Source organism: Anser brachyrhynchus, assembly GCF_964034855.1.
Source record: "Anser brachyrhynchus genome assembly, chromosome: 6".
Lineage (NCBI taxonomy): Eukaryota > Metazoa > Chordata > Aves > Anseriformes > Anatidae > Anser > Anser brachyrhynchus.
The window spans coordinates 14,063,634-14,081,650 of NC_137700.1; the positions used below are offsets into that span (position 1 = coordinate 14,063,634).

At 37.8% G+C, this 18,017-nt stretch overlaps 1 protein-coding gene across 1 annotated transcript in view; it reads right to left on the bottom strand.

Annotated features, from left to right (window-relative positions):
- Window positions 1-18,017, bottom strand: part of OGDHL (oxoglutarate dehydrogenase L) — a 61,847-nt gene that overhangs the window by 22,370 nt on the left and 21,460 nt on the right. Inside the window, exons 6-15 of the mRNA XM_080597882.1 lie at window positions 12,437-12,591; window positions 9,387-9,533; window positions 8,703-8,793; window positions 7,655-7,834; window positions 7,105-7,233; window positions 6,532-6,711; window positions 6,120-6,272; window positions 5,437-5,539; window positions 4,571-4,699; window positions 1,968-2,118 (exon numbers count right to left, since the gene is read on the bottom strand). Coding sequence (XP_080454008.1) covers window positions 1,968-2,118; window positions 4,571-4,699; window positions 5,437-5,539; window positions 6,120-6,272; window positions 6,532-6,711; window positions 7,105-7,233; window positions 7,655-7,834; window positions 8,703-8,793; window positions 9,387-9,533; window positions 12,437-12,591 — 1,418 coding nt within the window. The remainder of the gene's footprint in view (window positions 1-1,967; window positions 2,119-4,570; window positions 4,700-5,436; window positions 5,540-6,119; window positions 6,273-6,531; window positions 6,712-7,104; window positions 7,234-7,654; window positions 7,835-8,702; window positions 8,794-9,386; window positions 9,534-12,436; window positions 12,592-18,017) is intronic.

Below are 18,017 nucleotides of genomic sequence, written 5' to 3' on the forward strand. Positions count from 1 at the left end.
ATCTAATCTAATCTGAGCGCTAAGACGTGATGCAGTTGCATCCTCTTTCCTACTATTTCCATTCACACCATTTACAGTTCTCTGGAACAGCATTAATCAGCATTAGAATGGGGCACCAAGGAGCACTATGAAAACAAAGATGACTGAAGTAATTACTGTAATCCATTAACTCTCTGAGCAGACTAACTGAGTGAATCACACCAATATGTACAGCTTTACGACCGCTAACAGAAGGACAGTTATTATACTAGTAACAACTACTGTGTGTTGTATAGCTGCCAACACTGAAGACTGAATCCTTTTGTATTTCCCTTTGCTATAATGAATACTAGCAGAAGAGCTCTGAAATCTATTTAGAAGTCAACAAAATAAGACCAGGAAAAGAAAGAATCTTTGAAGACCAACACAAGGAGAGAGGCAGAAAGAGGAAAACACACACACACACACACAAACAGCTGTTAAAGCAGAAATAATTTTCGACACTACCATTTTGGTTTCGTCATTCAGACAAAGATGAAAGGCCTAGACAGGCAATACACTTCTTGAACATTCAGTTTTGTGTTTCCTCAGCAAAAGGTGATTATGATGAGCATAGATGGACAGCCAGAAATATACAGATATGAAAGTCATATTTTGCTGTTACAAAATTGTCAGTTTTACTGACATTATGCATGTATATACATATATATATAAATCAAGCTTTTCTTGTTATGTGAGCTTTTTACTCCTTTTTTAAAGACTGAATAATAAAATCCAGATGGCACAGTAATCCTCAGATAGCTTTTGCCACTCTGAATAGCTTTTTATTTGTTTTATTTATTTGTTTTATTTGGTTTTTGTTTTCCCTATATTGTTGTGAGCACAACAATTTTCATCTTAAAACATTGAGAAAGTCTGGACAGTAGCTCAGGAAAATCCTCTTGCACCAGTTAGAGAATTGAGAATAGAAAGGATCGGTATTCCTAAAACAAGTCTATAGTGTGTGTTAGAGTTGACTAAGCACTCACCTGACTCAGGTAGTTAGCTTGCTGAACAATGAACATGTGTTCCTCTCCCAGGAGGTGCTCACAACTTTACAAGACCCTGGTACTGAAATCAAGGAGGATAAGGAATCGGAGGTTGGGAGGGGAGAATCTCCTGATTTTCAGTTTTGTTTTGAGGTCTTGTCTGAAGGATTTTGTTAAATTACCATTAGAATGGGAGAAAAAAAGAAGAAAGCCCAAAGGATTTGATACCAAATGAAGCTCAGCACAGAAAAGCCGCACCACAGAGCACTGCACCACAAAAGACAGGCACCAAGATTTATCTCTTTTTTCTGCACGCATTCACAATGAAGCATAGTGCAGCTGCTCGTTCATTCACCCCCAGCAATGGGCTTCGCATCAAAGGGTTCAATTAAATACATCATTAAGATTTTACTCCATGGAGAGTCAGGTAAGGCAGCAGAACTGTATATATTTTATCAAGTGATCAGATTCAGCATTCATTCATGCTCCACAGTCTTTAAGAGTTTCAGTACAAAGGATCTTGTTTCATTTAGAAGAGCTTTGCCAACTGGCAAGATATTTGCTCAGAGGATACCAGAGCTCCAAGCAGCCACCATTGCACTGGTATTCAAACACTTCAGAATCTACAGCAGCAAATACCCTCTGCTCATACTTCTCAGCAATTAGGTCGAATGTGGCTGAATTTTTACTTGAAAAGCAGAAAAAAAATAATTTCCATAATTTCCACTTTTCAGCCATGTAAGGAAGAAAATATCTAAGAACTTCTGTTCTACCTTAACTACTATTCTTTAAAATATTCTGTTTACAGACACAAGAGATCGACTGTCAGAAACAATGACATTAAGATTGATGCTGAATAGTATCAGCTTTCCCCTTCCCTCAAAAGAACATATTCCTTAAAAATTGCAAATGTGTTTCTTTAAGTATGGGACAGCTTTTAAGAGTTATCTCAGTACTCACCTAAAAGTACCCCTCTCCACATCCTGTCCACTTAGTCGGACATGAATCCCTTCTTTCAGAAAAGAGCCAAAAGCCATGTATTCTGCTAAGGCCCAGTCAACAACCCTGTTCTTGGTCATTTCCAAGCGAGCTCTCAAAATCCGAGAAAGTCCTACATTAGGATAAAGATAAGAAATCAATGGACCTACTTTAGAGATATTTGGCATTCATATTACATTCACCATTCTTCCCACTGGCTACAATAAGCTAGAACAGGAAAACCCATCAAGCTTAGATTGATGCTTCAAATCTTAGTTGCTGATCTACTGTCTTCATCAAATGCAGAATAACTGCAGCCAAGTTAAACACAGATTCAATTTGTTGATCATATTAGTTCTTCCAGGCCTGAACTGCTAGCAAAGTAAAATAACTTGCTTCCTAGGCAAAGGGTTGTATATTGTTCATACCTTGTTTTAGCAGAAGAAAATAAGATATGGCTGTCAGAAACTACTGAGGACAATTAAAATGACTCATGGTCAAATACTTCTTCCTAAATATTTATTTTCACATTTCTAGCACCAAATACTGTTTTGTAAAAGACTGAAAATGTCATCTATTGAGTTCTTCTCTCTTTCTCACTCTCATTTTCTCTTGGCATTTGACTTATTGGATTCTGGAGATACTACAAAGAGAGAAACAAGCAGTATTAATCAATATGATGAATATCAGGCAAATAGGAAATTGTAGCAGCTGCCAATGGATTTTCAGTTGGTAAGCAATGGTTGTTTTGTTTGTTTTTTTTTACAGTGTACATATACTTTGGTGAGCCAAAACACAAGTTGCAACACTGTGACTTTAAAAGGGTACGAAAAAAACTCTGAAGTTGCATCCAGGTGCTTCCAGCTCTGAAGTTATATAAGCTTACTGAATTCAGTGTCACTTGACACCACCTTATTTTCACATCTGCATTGATGCTTCTGGCAAGCTGTTCTATTTGTTATTTTCCCATTCTTCCCTTTGTTAACTTTCCCCATCTTTACAAAAATCACCCTGCTTCCTCTCCATGTAAAACTATTCTCTTAGAAATTGTGTCACTTTAAACAAGAATATCTTGAAAACCGTCTCTTCTTTAGAACATACTAAGCAGTTGATAAAACAAAATAGTCTTCCAATTTTTTTTTTTGAAAGACAAGGAGATACTAAACCGTTTTGTTCTTAGTAGAAGGCCAAAGTACTTCAAAGGTACTTCATCCTCTTCCAATTCTAATTATCCCCAAATTTTCTCTCTCATGGCCTTTTAAACTGCATAAAAGAATCTAGAAGACCAAAGTTTGAGAACTATTTACCCAGGAAGAATGCTTTACGCTAAGAAGCATGAACCTATCTTATGTACTGGCAAATATTACTTAGAGTCAAGGATTTAATCAAGTTAATAGAGGCTGACTTACCTTTTTAATTAGAATGCCTAATAATAAATTTTATTGGCTAACTATAATTTCAAATTTATCAGTATCACCAAAGTGCACAAACATGTAAAAGAGTTTTAAAGTACACCTGTTAGTTGTATGCGCTCAATGCACTTGCAATTGATAACTAGGAATGCCTTACTCTCACTGCTTGTAGCAATGCTTAGTTGTGCCAAAGGAACACAAACTCATGGAACATCTACAGCAGACACACTTTATTCCTCAATGGATGATTCTGGAGATGAAAGATTATCTAGAAATTTTACCCAGAAAAAAAAGTTCTCTCTCTTGATTCTACATACATTCCCTATAAGACAATAATAGAAAAAAAGATCCCCAAAGTGGCTCCATGCTTCCCCATGAAATGAACACGTCATTGTTCCCTGTAGAGCTGCTAGACTTCAACCTGACCAGGGATTAAAAGAATTAACTCAGAAGTCTGACATAATGCCAAGCAATCCCCAGTGAGACACGTACATTTATCTTTTTACTACAATTAGATGCTAAATTCAGAATTAGATTTCTTCACACCGAAAGTTAAGACTTTCTGAGAAAAAGCTGGATTTGCGCTATCATCAACATTAACTGCTAAGTTGAAAGGAAAACTCTGGCTGAATTTGGCCACACGAAGTTCATTCAGCTGTACCAAAATTAGGCTCATAGCATACTAGCAGTGTTGCCAGGTCTGAAAAGACCAAGCTCTATTCCTGAGCAGAAACTTGCCTAACTACAAGAAAAGCATCCTGACTGAATCCCAAACTAGCACTGGTTTTAGCATTTGTAAAAACCTTAATAGTGCTTTCTGAGATGGATACCTCACTTCCCAGTTAGTCCCAAAACGTGCTCTTTATGAGCATTTGATGAATTAAAGGATTATTAACTTAGCATTACAATGGGTTTTACCTCCCTCAGAGGAAAATCTGTTCTAATATGGTAAGGAACAGAAATGGTGTGACATTGAAAGGATATTATATTGATAACACAGAGTAAAACTTTAACTGTCACATTCTCTTTGCCCCTAGGGTAGAAGAAGTAAAATAAAAGACAAGTCACGGGCATTTTCCTCTTTGGTAAAAGGCCCAACAGCAACTCATTTGCAGAAATACAAAACCTGAGCGAGAAACGTAGCCACTAGGAGAAACAAAGACTCCAGCTGACCTGAATGTATTTTGAAGTCTTTGACTGGCACTGAGCTAGCTACATTGCCAATGTGAGTCAGCAGGTCTTCTGAAATGCCAGTTGGAGGACAAGACATGCTCTTGGGTTCTCCATCCACATTAAAGAATCCTGGAAGTAAAAAACTAGTGAGTTCACGGAATGATTAAGAGATTTCTATGCTATATACAATTTATTTAAAAACATACAACTCTTAACAGACATTCTAAGCAGCAGCCTAAATCTGTTCTTCACCTTTCAAAAGGAGACAATCATTTCAATTTTCTGCATGACAAGAGTACTTGATCTTACAGGCACACCATGATCTGTGTTGTTTCTACTTTCACTCCCTGCAAATCAAGTCCAACTGTGTGGGCAGAGACAGGCAGTAAAAGGCATCTGACACTTCAATCCCTCCAAGAAGGGAGCATGAGACATACTCCTCCCTCTTCCCAAAGGAACAAAGATAATATTATAGGAAAAACACCTCTCTAGTAAACTGAAGAGAGTGCTTTCTCATATAATCATAGAACAGAATGATAGAATGGTTGGTGTTGGAAAGGACATTAAAGATTATCTGGTTCCAACCCCCATCCCCCCCCCCCCCCATGAGCGGGGACACCTTCCACTAGACCAGGTTGCTCAGAGTCACACCTTATCTTCCACTTTTTTTTTTTTTTTTAGAAAGGCTCCTCTTGCAAATTGATCTGGCAGAATGTTTTATTTTCTGTTAACACAGGCAAACCAAAAGTCACACACTTCATTTGAAAGAAACATTCACTGACGTACATTTAAGAGTACTAGACTTAAGACTCAAAATAAATGCACAATAATATTAACACTAGGATATATGAAAGCACAGTTCTTACCAGGCCAAGGTGAATCAAGCCAGTGCTTAATGTGTAGAATCTTATTATCCTTAGATCTAGTATATGCTTCTTCACATATTCTATCGTACTTTGCAATTTCTTCCTGTAGAACAAGAACTTTTTTTTTTAAACACCCTTTTATCTTACAGATGATACCTACCATTCAGTTATCTCTGAAGCAAAGCAGATGAATTTTTGCAACAAAATAAAAAGCTTAAACTGCTTTTATTTCTTTATTGCTGGATACAATTGCCATTTCTACAAGGTGATCAACATGAAGCTACAGTTGTACCTGTGAGCATTCAAATATCATCTCACTGCTGAAACAGGATTCATTCACACATAATCACCTTCTACAAATGTCAGAATCTGGTCAAATTTTTTCTACTCTATGTATTTCATAGCACTTTCAGTCCCTTTGTTATAGGGACACTTACGTACATTTATGTGGGATTTGTTCCTAATTACATCATACAGCAAGAATTAAGTTAAGAAAATTACTAAATACCTCCATGGCAATAAGCTTTAAAACTTTGTATTTTACATGAAAACCAAATTGAAACAAAGTGTCAAAGGGTGAAGACTCAATCACAGTAAGGGGAGGAAGGTTTTTAAGCAATGACAGTTGTGTCTTCCTACTAACAGCTTTGTAAGTTCCCTTCAACTCTGTTGACATACTGTACCTCAAACTCTTGCAGTGTTACAGTCCCATCTGCAATCAGTTTGTCAGCATACTTCTTCAGCACTGGCACTTGTTTATGAATCTGCTTGTACATCAGAGGCTGGGTGAACATTGGTTCATCCATTTCATTGTGCCCTCTCCTACGGTAACAAACCTACAAATGGAAAGATCTTTTCTGTTGGTAAAGAAAGATGTAAAATGAACTTTTTAAATTTCACAGTTCTACAGAGATTTAGGCTTATGGTATAAAAACATTTATGGATTCTCGTGGGGTTGTGTGTTTTTTTTTAATTAAGAAACTAAACGTCATTGAAATCAAACTATGTTTCTTGATTGGATCTTCTAAGACACAGAAAACTAAGAGAATGGTACATAAATGCACAGAATGAAAAGTTAAGAAACCCAAGACTTACTAAGTCAACAACCACATCTTTATTGAATGTGTTTCGCCACTCTGCAGCTACACTGCACACGTACATCACTGCTTCAGGGTCATCAGCATTCACATGAAAAATGGGAGCATTGACTACACGAGCAACATCAGTAGGATATGGAGAGGAACGTGCCATACGAGGGTCTGTAGTGAAGCCAATCTAAAAAATTCCAGAAAATTCCATTAAAATGATGATGTGGGCATCTCCCTCTACTTTGCTTTGAATGCTTGGTGTTTTCACTTGACAGTCATTTTACACAGCAGTAGTCTTAGGCTTTTCATTTTGGCTACTTATAGTTTTTTTTTTCTTTGCTCCCTCAAAAACTAAACAAAGCAAACTTAATTCAGTTAATTGTTAAAAACTGAATGAAATAAATGTAGCTGGTAAAATATTATCCAGTCAGAGTTACTACATACTACAGTCATTTCAGGAACATCCTAGCCATTGTAATGAACAGAGGGGACAGTGCATCAAGCTAATAAACAAGAATAAAAAAAATACACTAGTGACTACTTGGCACCCAAATTGATTGGAAAATGCTCTATTCATTACCTGGTTGTTGACGACAACATGAATAGTACCATTTGTGGTATAGGATGGAAGGTCACTAAGATGAAATGTCTCATACACCACACCTTGTCCTGCAAAGGCAGCATCCCCATGTAACAAAATGGACATAACCTAAGAGGGAAGATAATACACACAAACATACACATATTTAAAAGCAAAACTGCAATTTAAGCTTCTCAGCAGGATTTCTCTACTCCATGTTTCTGTAGTGCTTATAAAATAGAATTGTATTTTTATAATAAACCATAGACTTATAAGCATTCTGCATTGCACTTTTTATAATAAACCATAGGCTTGTCAGCATTCTGCTGCCTTTGTTGAGTTCCCAAATGAGATAAGTTTTAAGCCTGCTTCCTGAAGTTACCCTTGAGGTAACATGTTAAAAGCTTAAACTAGTTCAATGGGTGCTATATCCCTCCTGTGAAGCAGAAATGGAAGAAGACCGCAATACAAAATTATCAGTAAATTATCTTCATTAAAAATACTTTAAAATGTACCAGTAAGACTTACTGCAACATTAAACAACCCTTACCTTTTTCCCTGCTGTATCCCCTCGATAAAACTGTTCAGCTTTTGTCTTCCCCTGCACAACAGGATCAACTGCTTCCAAGTGCGAAGGGTTAGCCATCAGGGACAGAGTGATTTTCTTGTTTGTTGCTCTGTTGATCCTCTCATGGTACATTCCCAGATGATATTTTACATCCCCAGATCCCTAACACGCAAGATGTAGTCACAACTCAGGAATGTTATTCATACAAACTGTACCTAACCATGCCTAAAAATTCTGCTTAATTCTGTTAAATGGATTTCACAAACAGACTGCATCCCATGGTATGGACCCATATTGGAGCAGTTCTTATGGCAGTCTGGAGTTCCTCAAGCCCAAGTAGAATCAGTTTGGGGAGGAGCAGAAGAGAGTGACCAGGACAGAGCAGCAGAGATGAAGTGTTATGGTCTAACCAGCACCCCCTTTCCATGTTCCCCTGAGCCACCTGGGAGGAGGGAGTGAATGAGGGAGTAAAGGGGGAAATGTGTTTTTATTTCGCTTTTAGTTCTCACTGCTCTAGGCTGTTAGCTGGCAATAAATCACATTGATCTCCCTGTGCTGAGTCTGCTTTGCCCGTGACGGTAATTGGTGAGTGTCCTTATCTCAACCCACGAGCTTTTGTTTCATCATATTTTCTCCCCCTGTTCTGTTAAGGAGGTGGCATGAGAGTGTGGTGTGGTGGAGCTTAGCTAGTTAGCAGTGTGAAGCCACAAATACTTACAGAACTGATACTCATTTCCCATACATAAAACAAAGGAAGATGCATAAAGATTACAAACTCTGTTATATGATGTGGAACTGACTTATCTACAATCATCCTTTAGGCTTTATAACTAAGACACCTTCTGCATGTTACAGCTACAGTATAGTCTTTAAATTTGTTAATTTCAAATCATATTTCTCAAACTAGAGAAAAAGACAATGCATTTCAGCAGCTGATAATGCTATTATGATAATAACTATGAACTAAAATGACTAAAAATTACCTTTAATATTGATCACTTTATGTAGATGTATTGAAGAAACATCTTACCTCATCAGCTGCTTCAAGTTTGGGATCAAACTGACAGAAGATCTGCTCCAGCTCTTTTCGGATGACATTAGCCAATACATTCAGCCTACCTCTAAAAAAATCCAAACACATGTATGCCTCAAAAATTGTAATAACAGAATTAACAGTATAATTTTTTTAAAAAACAGACACCACCTCCAACAGAAATTTGCAATTCAGAAGTTCACTTTAAACTCCTGAACTTCAAATCCTTCATTCTACCCTTCTCCATCCCATTGCAAAGTTCCTCCAATGCATTCCCACTGACAGCCCATAACACCCACTTATCCAAGTATAAAAAAATAATTTTGTAGCTATCTAGCAATTTTAACATGATAACATTAATAATTAAGACAGACTGCAAAAGTAAGAGAGACTATCTCGCCCAGCTTTCTCTGTTCTAGACTCAATGGGGTAAATATCATGGCTACTGCTACACTTGTTTTCAGCTTGAAAGTACACTGCAGTCAGTTTCATTTAGCATTCACCTGTGAAGCCTGTAGCTTCTCACTGATATACTGTTACAGTTCTGTGTTCCCATTAATCAGTATAACTATCTCTTGCTTCCCCAGCTTCTCTAGTATCAACTTTGTTAATAAAATTCTACTACTTAAAGCCTGCCTTAAAACGCAAGTCCATTCACTGCGGGGCTTCCATTGACATTACCTATGAGGCATCCCCATTATAACATATTCAATTCCCATTTCACTGGATTTATCAATGATGGTCTTAAGTGCAGGAATCATTACTTCACATCCTTCCAAACCAAATCTCTTCTCGGAAGACCACTTGCGAGCAAGGAAATCTTCAAATCTTCATAAAAAACAAACAAAAAAAAAAAACACAAAAAAACAGTGTTTGCATTAAGAAAATGTAACAAGTATTGTCAAAATCTTTTATCAAGTAAAATTACATTACCCTGTTTTAAAACATCTGTGAATACACATTTATAGCCCTCTGGTGGAAAGTCACATGCTGGGGATGGAGAAGACCTCGGACAGAATTAAGTCTTCCTCCTTCATCTGAGAAATATTCACCACAACTTTAAAACAATTCAGATGGGAAGGAGAGTCTCCACCTCAGACAAAATCCACTTCCCAGGTTAAACTCTGCTCGTTCCAACGTATAACTCTCCCCAGCAAAGAAGTCTCCTCTATGAATTGAAAAAGGCACAAGGGAATCTGTATTTGCTGGAAGTAACAAATACTTGAAGAAAACAGGAGCAGAAAGCATGCCGATTTCAATGACAGAGCTCCACAGACTATGTGAGGCACCAGCTGGTAACATGCCAAGAACAAAGACACTGGAATGTCTGCCTCAGCTGCAGCTGGGGATAGATGTCCATCTTTGACAATTCTCTGCTTTTTCATTCTTTAATGCATTTGGGCCAGAGGCAATACAAGTGGTTAAAAAGTACCTTTTAACAAATGCTGAAAGGGTCATATGTTGGAAAGCCTGGAGATACAAAATGCAAACAGAATACATCTTCATGAAAATAACTGTATTAGTTACATCATCTATGCAATGTTGGGCTTATAATACTGCCATAATCCATTAGTATTTGGCTTACTCCTCACTTAGAATGATGACATTTACCTCTTTAGGATGAAATTGTAAAAGAAATGAAATGAAAAGACTCTCCTTAGCTAACCCATGAATACTTTTACAATTCAGGCATCTAAGCAACAAGCCAGATCCTCAGCTAAAATATGCTGCCATAATTCCTCAGAAGTCAGTGAGGTTATGCCAGTTCATATAAACTGAAAGCGGGGTCCTATGTGAACAGCAGGCCCTACAGGGCAAACCAAAGTGGTGGTCGGACACACCATTTTCCTTCTCCTTGTAGCTGCCAGTTAGGCCAGTACTGCACAAGTAGAAAGTTCATCATTTGAGGCAGGCTGTCACTAAGTGTGTAGAATTACAATATTTCCTAAGTCCCCCATATGCCAGTGTGAGTTCAGAAGGGCAGTCAGCTCTGCTGCCGCTGCATGTATTCGGTACCCAGCAAGGAGCAAGTCTGATGAAAGGCAGCTGCTGACAGAAGGGGGAATCTGGAAAGACTTGACCCTGCACAGGTGTAAGAAGATGCTCAGACCAGACTACACGATCATCATCTCTCTTTGACATGTTGATTGATGCACACACATAGAAGCTCAAAATATTCAGTAAGTGTTTTATGTGAGGAAGACCCTTTGTTCAATAAGCTATACGTAAACACCACAAAGGATGAGAAACCTTACTGTAAAACGCAGTTTCAAGTACCTAAGTATGTAGTACTTGGAAGTAACATTTTTAAGAACAGATTCTTGAGCAAAATGATTGGGCTTTACAAAGCCACTATTCTCAGGAGCACAACCAGTTGTTCACAAAACCAGTTTTCTTGATCACTTTCAGACAAAAAAAGCATGCTATAGATAGGTGGATAGAAACTTGTTTAAACTTTTTTCTTCCATTTTCAGCAGACAATTAATTTATCAGGAGAATAACATTTGGCTCCTTCATGGTACTAGAAACTGAAGCTTGGACACAGGAATAGCTTGTCCACAGCTTGGACAGGCAGGAATAGCAGCAAAAATGCCTGTCTCAAGATAAATGGAGATGGTTCATACTGAGGGCTTGTTAAACAAACTTACTCAAGTGCAATATTCACTTGGCTGTTAAGTGACTTTTTTTTTTTATTACACTTCTGTTTAAATTTAACTTTTAGCCTGACAAACAATCTTGTTATAATACTGGCAAACAAAATGCCTGGCAAGATATCTTCCAAGACCTCCAATGGATACTTCATTTTGAAGTATTTGAACAGAGAAGCTTAATCAAAAAACCTGCCTTCTAATATTGTTAACTCTTGTGTTTATCATATATGCAAACTGTTTCAAAATGTAAGAACTGGAATAAATCTCATGCCTGAGAAGAGAACCTTTTTCTAGGGAAGAAAGGGTAATTCAGTCTCTGGTGATACAGTATTTCTATACAGATAGCCACAACGGGAGCAATCAATGAGCTATTTCCAGACATGCTTTCAGATATTGCAGAGAACAAAATTCTTGCTGCCAGGTCATGCAACAGTACAGCACATTTTGGTGTACCTCAGAAGGCAAAGGGCAAAAACACGACTTGAAATAACATTATGTCTCTCAAATCCAGTCCCAACTTGGCACAGTTTTCCAAAGAGACCGTTAGCATCCCAGTGAGTCAAACAAAGCTCATATCAACATTTCACCCATCTACAAATCCTTGAGCTGACAGTTAGGACAACTTCTTTTGATGACATGCTACCAGAAAGATATACAGTACATACCAAATGTCAGAAGATCAGTATCCAAAGTTGTTCCATTTTCTGAAACAGGTTATGAATCTTTAACACTTAGCAGTAAGATGTTTCAACTAGTCTGCTGAAACACTTTTTTCACAGTTTTTCTCCAAAAGCTAATGAAAACATTGCCAGATTCACCACTAAAGCCTGTGCAAGTGTTAAAGTACACAGCCTTCCTTTTAAGAAAATAGAACGTGAAAAGTCATTACATAGACCTTGACATACCTCACAGTACACACTTTGCCTTGACATCGTGGCCAGGTTAACTACACTCACCTGTACTCCAGATTTCATTTAGACTCTTCATGTCCACATCAGCAGGTTATTGAGCCCACCAGCTTCCCACACCAGATTACACCCAGCAATCACAGCGCGGTTTCCCAGCACCACTCCAGCATACCTCATTGAGCGCACCAGCCTTGCCAACAAAGTCCTTTTTTCCTCATTAGTAAACTTCATAACACCTGGTGTCTCAAACTTCTGCCGGATCCACTGGCACTGCTCCACATCATTGATGAACATAAACTCCAAGCCTATGTGTTGGCAGTAGGTATTCTAGGATGCCAAAGCACCAATACAGAAGCTTTAGGAATTAACTGGCCATGAGGAAGCAAGTATATTTTTAAAATTATACTTTTTGTTACTCTTCTGAAAGCTATCTTTCCCACACTAGTCCTATAAGCAAACAAATATTTTAATGAATTCAGTTTGCATGCCAGTAAATTAAAGTTTTCTCTACAAAGCAACATTTCAAAAGTTGTGATGATCCAGCATTGTGCAATACTTTCAAAATAGGCCAATGTATCTGCCTTAAACTTACTGACATGTTTCACCTAATTTGAAACTTTTCTTACAGGCATAGCACAGTCTTTTCTTATACGCAACAGCAAAGATTGAGTGATTTATCAAAATTTATCCTGTCTTTTTAAACTGCCACCTAAAGTCAAGTAATAAAGACAATAAGAAGACAGCTATAAAGCCTCATGCAAATTACCTGATAGCTGTCAATTCTCAGAAGGCTGAAAATCCAAAAAATAAACCAAGCTGCTCAGACCAGAGAAACAAAAGAAAAAAATAGCAAAGACACTTCAAAACTTTTATCTCCTATTTTTTTTCTTACTTTAACCAGAACGATTCACCCAAAAAATGTGTTCAAAATACAGTCAATAGAAAAAACACATTGTGAGTTTGAGTAAAAACCATTCTGAACACACAGTATATGCTCTCTACTACCTCTGAAAAGGAATTTAATGTTAACTTCAGTGGAAAAAAAAAATCTAAAGCTCTGGCAAGAGGAGGGAAAACTGGAAGGTTACTTCCTCTTTAATACAAATCAGTTTCTTGAGGCTTTTAGATTTTGCTATTGATTTTCTCCATTTATTTGTACATTATGATTTTAAGGATTTTCTTGAGAACTGCTGCACAGACATGCTGGAAGTACAAAAACCAAAAAGCAAATACAGAGCTCTAAAGCACAACAGAAATGTGCCTGTGCATCAGATAAGCAGCTATAACTGTGGGTCAGATGTGCAAGTCAACACATTCCCTTAGTAACTGTATGCAAGTGTTTTATCTGTGATAGGAAACACAATTACTAAAGGTTCTACTCCTTTCAAGCAACATAAGCTCTTTATGCAAAACTAGGGCCTAAATTCTACCATATTCACATTTTTATACTCATCTTTAATCTATGCAGTTCAGACATCCAGTCAATGAAACTAGTAACTTAGTAACTTAGTAACTGTATGTACACCTCCAACAGAAATTTGCAATTCAGAAGTTCACTTTAAACTCCTGAACTTCAAATCCTTCATTCTACCCTTCTCCATCCCATTGCAAAGTTCCTCCAATGCATTCCCACTGACAGCCCATAACACCCACTTATCCAAGTATAAAAAAATAATTTTGTAGCTATCTAGCAATTTTAACATGATAACATTAATAATTAAGACAGACTGCAAAAGTAAGAGAGACTATCTCGCCCAGCTTTCTCTGTTCTAGACTCAATGGGGTAAATATCATGGCTACTGCTACACTTGTTTTCAGCTTGAAAGTACACTGCAGTCAGTTTCATTTAGCATTCACCTGTGAAGCCTGTAGCTTCTCACTGATATACTGTTACAGTTCTGTGTTCCCATTAATCAGTATAACTATCTCTTGCTTCCCCAGCTTCTCTAGTATCAACTTTGTTAATAAAATTCTACTACTTAAAGCCTGCCTTAAAACGCAAGTCCATTCACTGCGGGGCTTCCATTGACATTACCTATGAGGCATCCCCATTATAACATATTCAATTCCCATTTCACTGGATTTATCAATGATGGTCTTAAGTGCAGGAATCATTACTTCACATCCTTCCAAACCAAATCTCTTCTCGGAAGACCACTTGCGAGCAAGGAAATCTTCAAATCTTCATAAAAAACAAACAAAAAAAAAAAACACAAAAAAACAGTGTTTGCATTAAGAAAATGTAACAAGTATTGTCAAAATCTTTTATCAAGTAAAATTACATTACCCTGTTTTAAAACATCTGTGAATACACATTTATAGCCCTCTGGTGGAAAGTCACATGCTGGGGATGGAGAAGACCTCGGACAGAATTAAGTCTTCCTCCTTCATCTGAGAAATATTCACCACAACTTTAAAACAATTCAGATGGGAAGGAGAGTCTCCACCTCAGACAAAATCCACTTCCCAGGTTAAACTCTGCTCGTTCCAACGTATAACTCTCCCCAGCAAAGAAGTCTCCTCTATGAATTGAAAAAGGCACAAGGGAATCTGTATTTGCTGGAAGTAACAAATACTTGAAGAAAACAGGAGCAGAAAGCATGCCGATTTCAATGACAGAGCTCCACAGACTATGTGAGGCACCAGCTGGTAACATGCCAAGAACAAAGACACTGGAATGTCTGCCTCAGCTGCAGCTGGGGATAGATGTCCATCTTTGACAATTCTCTGCTTTTTCATTCTTTAATGCATTTGGGCCAGAGGCAATACAAGTGGTTAAAAAGTACCTTTTAACAAATGCTGAAAGGGTCATATGTTGGAAAGCCTGGAGATACAAAATGCAAACAGAATACATCTTCATGAAAATAACTGTATTAGTTACATCATCTATGCAATGTTGGGCTTATAATACTGCCATAATCCATTAGTATTTGGCTTACTCCTCACTTAGAATGATGACATTTACCTCTTTAGGATGAAATTGTAAAAGAAATGAAATGAAAAGACTCTCCTTAGCTAACCCATGAATACTTTTACAATTCAGGCATCTAAGCAACAAGCCAGATCCTCAGCTAAAATATGCTGCCATAATTCCTCAGAAGTCAGTGAGGTTATGCCAGTTCATATAAACTGAAAGCGGGGTCCTATGTGAACAGCAGGCCCTACAGGGCAAACCAAAGTGGTGGTCGGACACACCATTTTCCTTCTCCTTGTAGCTGCCAGTTAGGCCAGTACTGCACAAGTAGAAAGTTCATCATTTGAGGCAGGCTGTCACTAAGTGTGTAGAATTACAATATTTCCTAAGTCCCCCATATGCCAGTGTGAGTTCAGAAGGGCAGTCAGCTCTGCTGCCGCTGCATGTATTCGGTACCCAGCAAGGAGCAAGTCTGATGAAAGGCAGCTGCTGACAGAAGGGGGAATCTGGAAAGACTTGACCCTGCACAGGTGTAAGAAGATGCTCAGACCAGACTACACGATCATCATCTCTCTTTGACATGTTGATTGATGCACACACATAGAAGCTCAAAATATTCAGTAAGTGTTTTATGTGAGGAAGACCCTTTGTTCAATAAGCTATACGTAAACACCACAAAGGATGAGAAACCTTACTGTAAAACGCAGTTTCAAGTACCTAAGTATGTAGTACTTGGAAGTAACATTTTTAAGAACAGATTCTTGAGCAAAATGATTGGGCTTTACAAAGCCACTATTCTCAGGAGCACAACCAGTTGTTCACAAAACCAGTTTTCTTGATCACTTTCAGACAAAAAAAGCATGCTATAGATAGGTGGATAGAAACTTGTTTAAACTTTTTTCTTCCATTTTCAGCAGACAATTAATTTATCAGGAGAATAACATTTGGCTCCTTCATGGTACTAGAAACTGAAGCTTGGACACAGGAATAGCTTGTCCACAGCTTGGACAGGCAGGAATAGCAGCAAAAATGCCTGTCTCAAGATAAATGGAGATGGTTCATACTGAGGGCTTGTTAAACAAACTTACTCAAGTGCAATATTCACTTGGCTGTTAAGTGACTTTTTTTTTTTATTACACTTCTGTTTAAATTTAACTTTTAGCCTGACAAACAATCTTGTTATAATACTGGCAAACAAAATGCCTGGCAAGATATCTTCCAAGACCTCCAATGGATACTTCATTTTGAAGTATTTGAACAGAGAAGCTTAATCAAAAAACCTGCCTTCTAATATTGTTAACTCTTGTGTTTATCATATATGCAAACTGTTTCAAAATGTAAGAACTGGAATAAATCTCATGCCTGAGAAGAGAACCTTTTTCTAGGGAAGAAAGGGTAATTCAGTCTCTGGTGATACAGTATTTCTATACAGATAGCCACAACGGGAGCAATCAATGAGCTATTTCCAGACATGCTTTCAGATATTGCAGAGAACAAAATTCTTGCTGCCAGGTCATGCAACAGTACAGCACATTTTGGTGTACCTCAGAAGGCAAAGGGCAAAAACACGACTTGAAATAACATTATGTCTCTCAAATCCAGTCCCAACTTGGCACAGTTTTCCAAAGAGACCGTTAGCATCCCAGTGAGTCAAACAAAGCTCATATCAACATTTCACCCATCTACAAATCCTTGAGCTGACAGTTAGGACAACTTCTTTTGATGACATGCTACCAGAAAGATATACAGTACATACCAAATGTCAGAAGATCAGTATCCAAAGTTGTTCCATTTTCTGAAACAGGTTATGAATCTTTAACACTTAGCAGTAAGATGTTTCAACTAGTCTGCTGAAACACTTTTTTCACAGTTTTTCTCCAAAAGCTAATGAAAACATTGCCAGATTCACCACTAAAGCCTGTGCAAGTGTTAAAGTACACAGCCTTCCTTTTAAGAAAATAGAACGTGAAAAGTCATTACATAGACCTTGACATACCTCACAGTACACACTTTGCCTTGACATCGTGGCCAGGTTAACTACACTCACCTGTACTCCAGATTTCATTTAGACTCTTCATGTCCACATCAGCAGGTTATTGAGCCCACCAGCTTCCCACACCAGATTACACCCAGCAATCACAGCGCGGTTTCCCAGCACCACTCCAGCATACCTCATTGAGCGCACCAGCCTTGCCAACAAAGTCCTTTTTTCCTCATTAGTAAACTTCATAACACCTGGTGTCTCAAACTTCTGCCGGATCCACTGGCACTGCTCCACATCATTGATGAACATAAACTCCAAGCCTATGTGTTGGCAGTAGGTATTCTAGGATGCCAAAGCACCAATACAGAAGCTTTAGGAATTAACTGGCCATGAGGAAGCAAGTATATTTTTAAAATTATACTTTTTGTTACTCTTCTGAAAGCTATCTTTCCCACACTAGTCCTATAAGCAAACAAATATTTTAATGAATTCAGTTTGCATGCCAGTAAATTAAAGTTTTCTCTACAAAGCAACATTTCAAAAGTTGTGATGATCCAGCATTGTGCAATACTTTCAAAATAGGCCAATGTATCTGCCTTAAACTTACTGACATGTTTCACCTAATTTGAAACTTTTCTTACAGGCATAGCACAGTCTTTTCTTATACGCAACAGCAAAGATTGAGTGATTTATCAAAATTTATCCTGTCTTTTTAAACTGCCACCTAAAGTCAAGTAATAAAGACAATAAGAAGACAGCTATAAAGCCTCATGCAAATTACCTGATAGCTGTCAATTCTCAGAAGGCTGAAAATCCAAAAAATAAACCAAGCTGCTCAGACCAGAGAAACAAAAG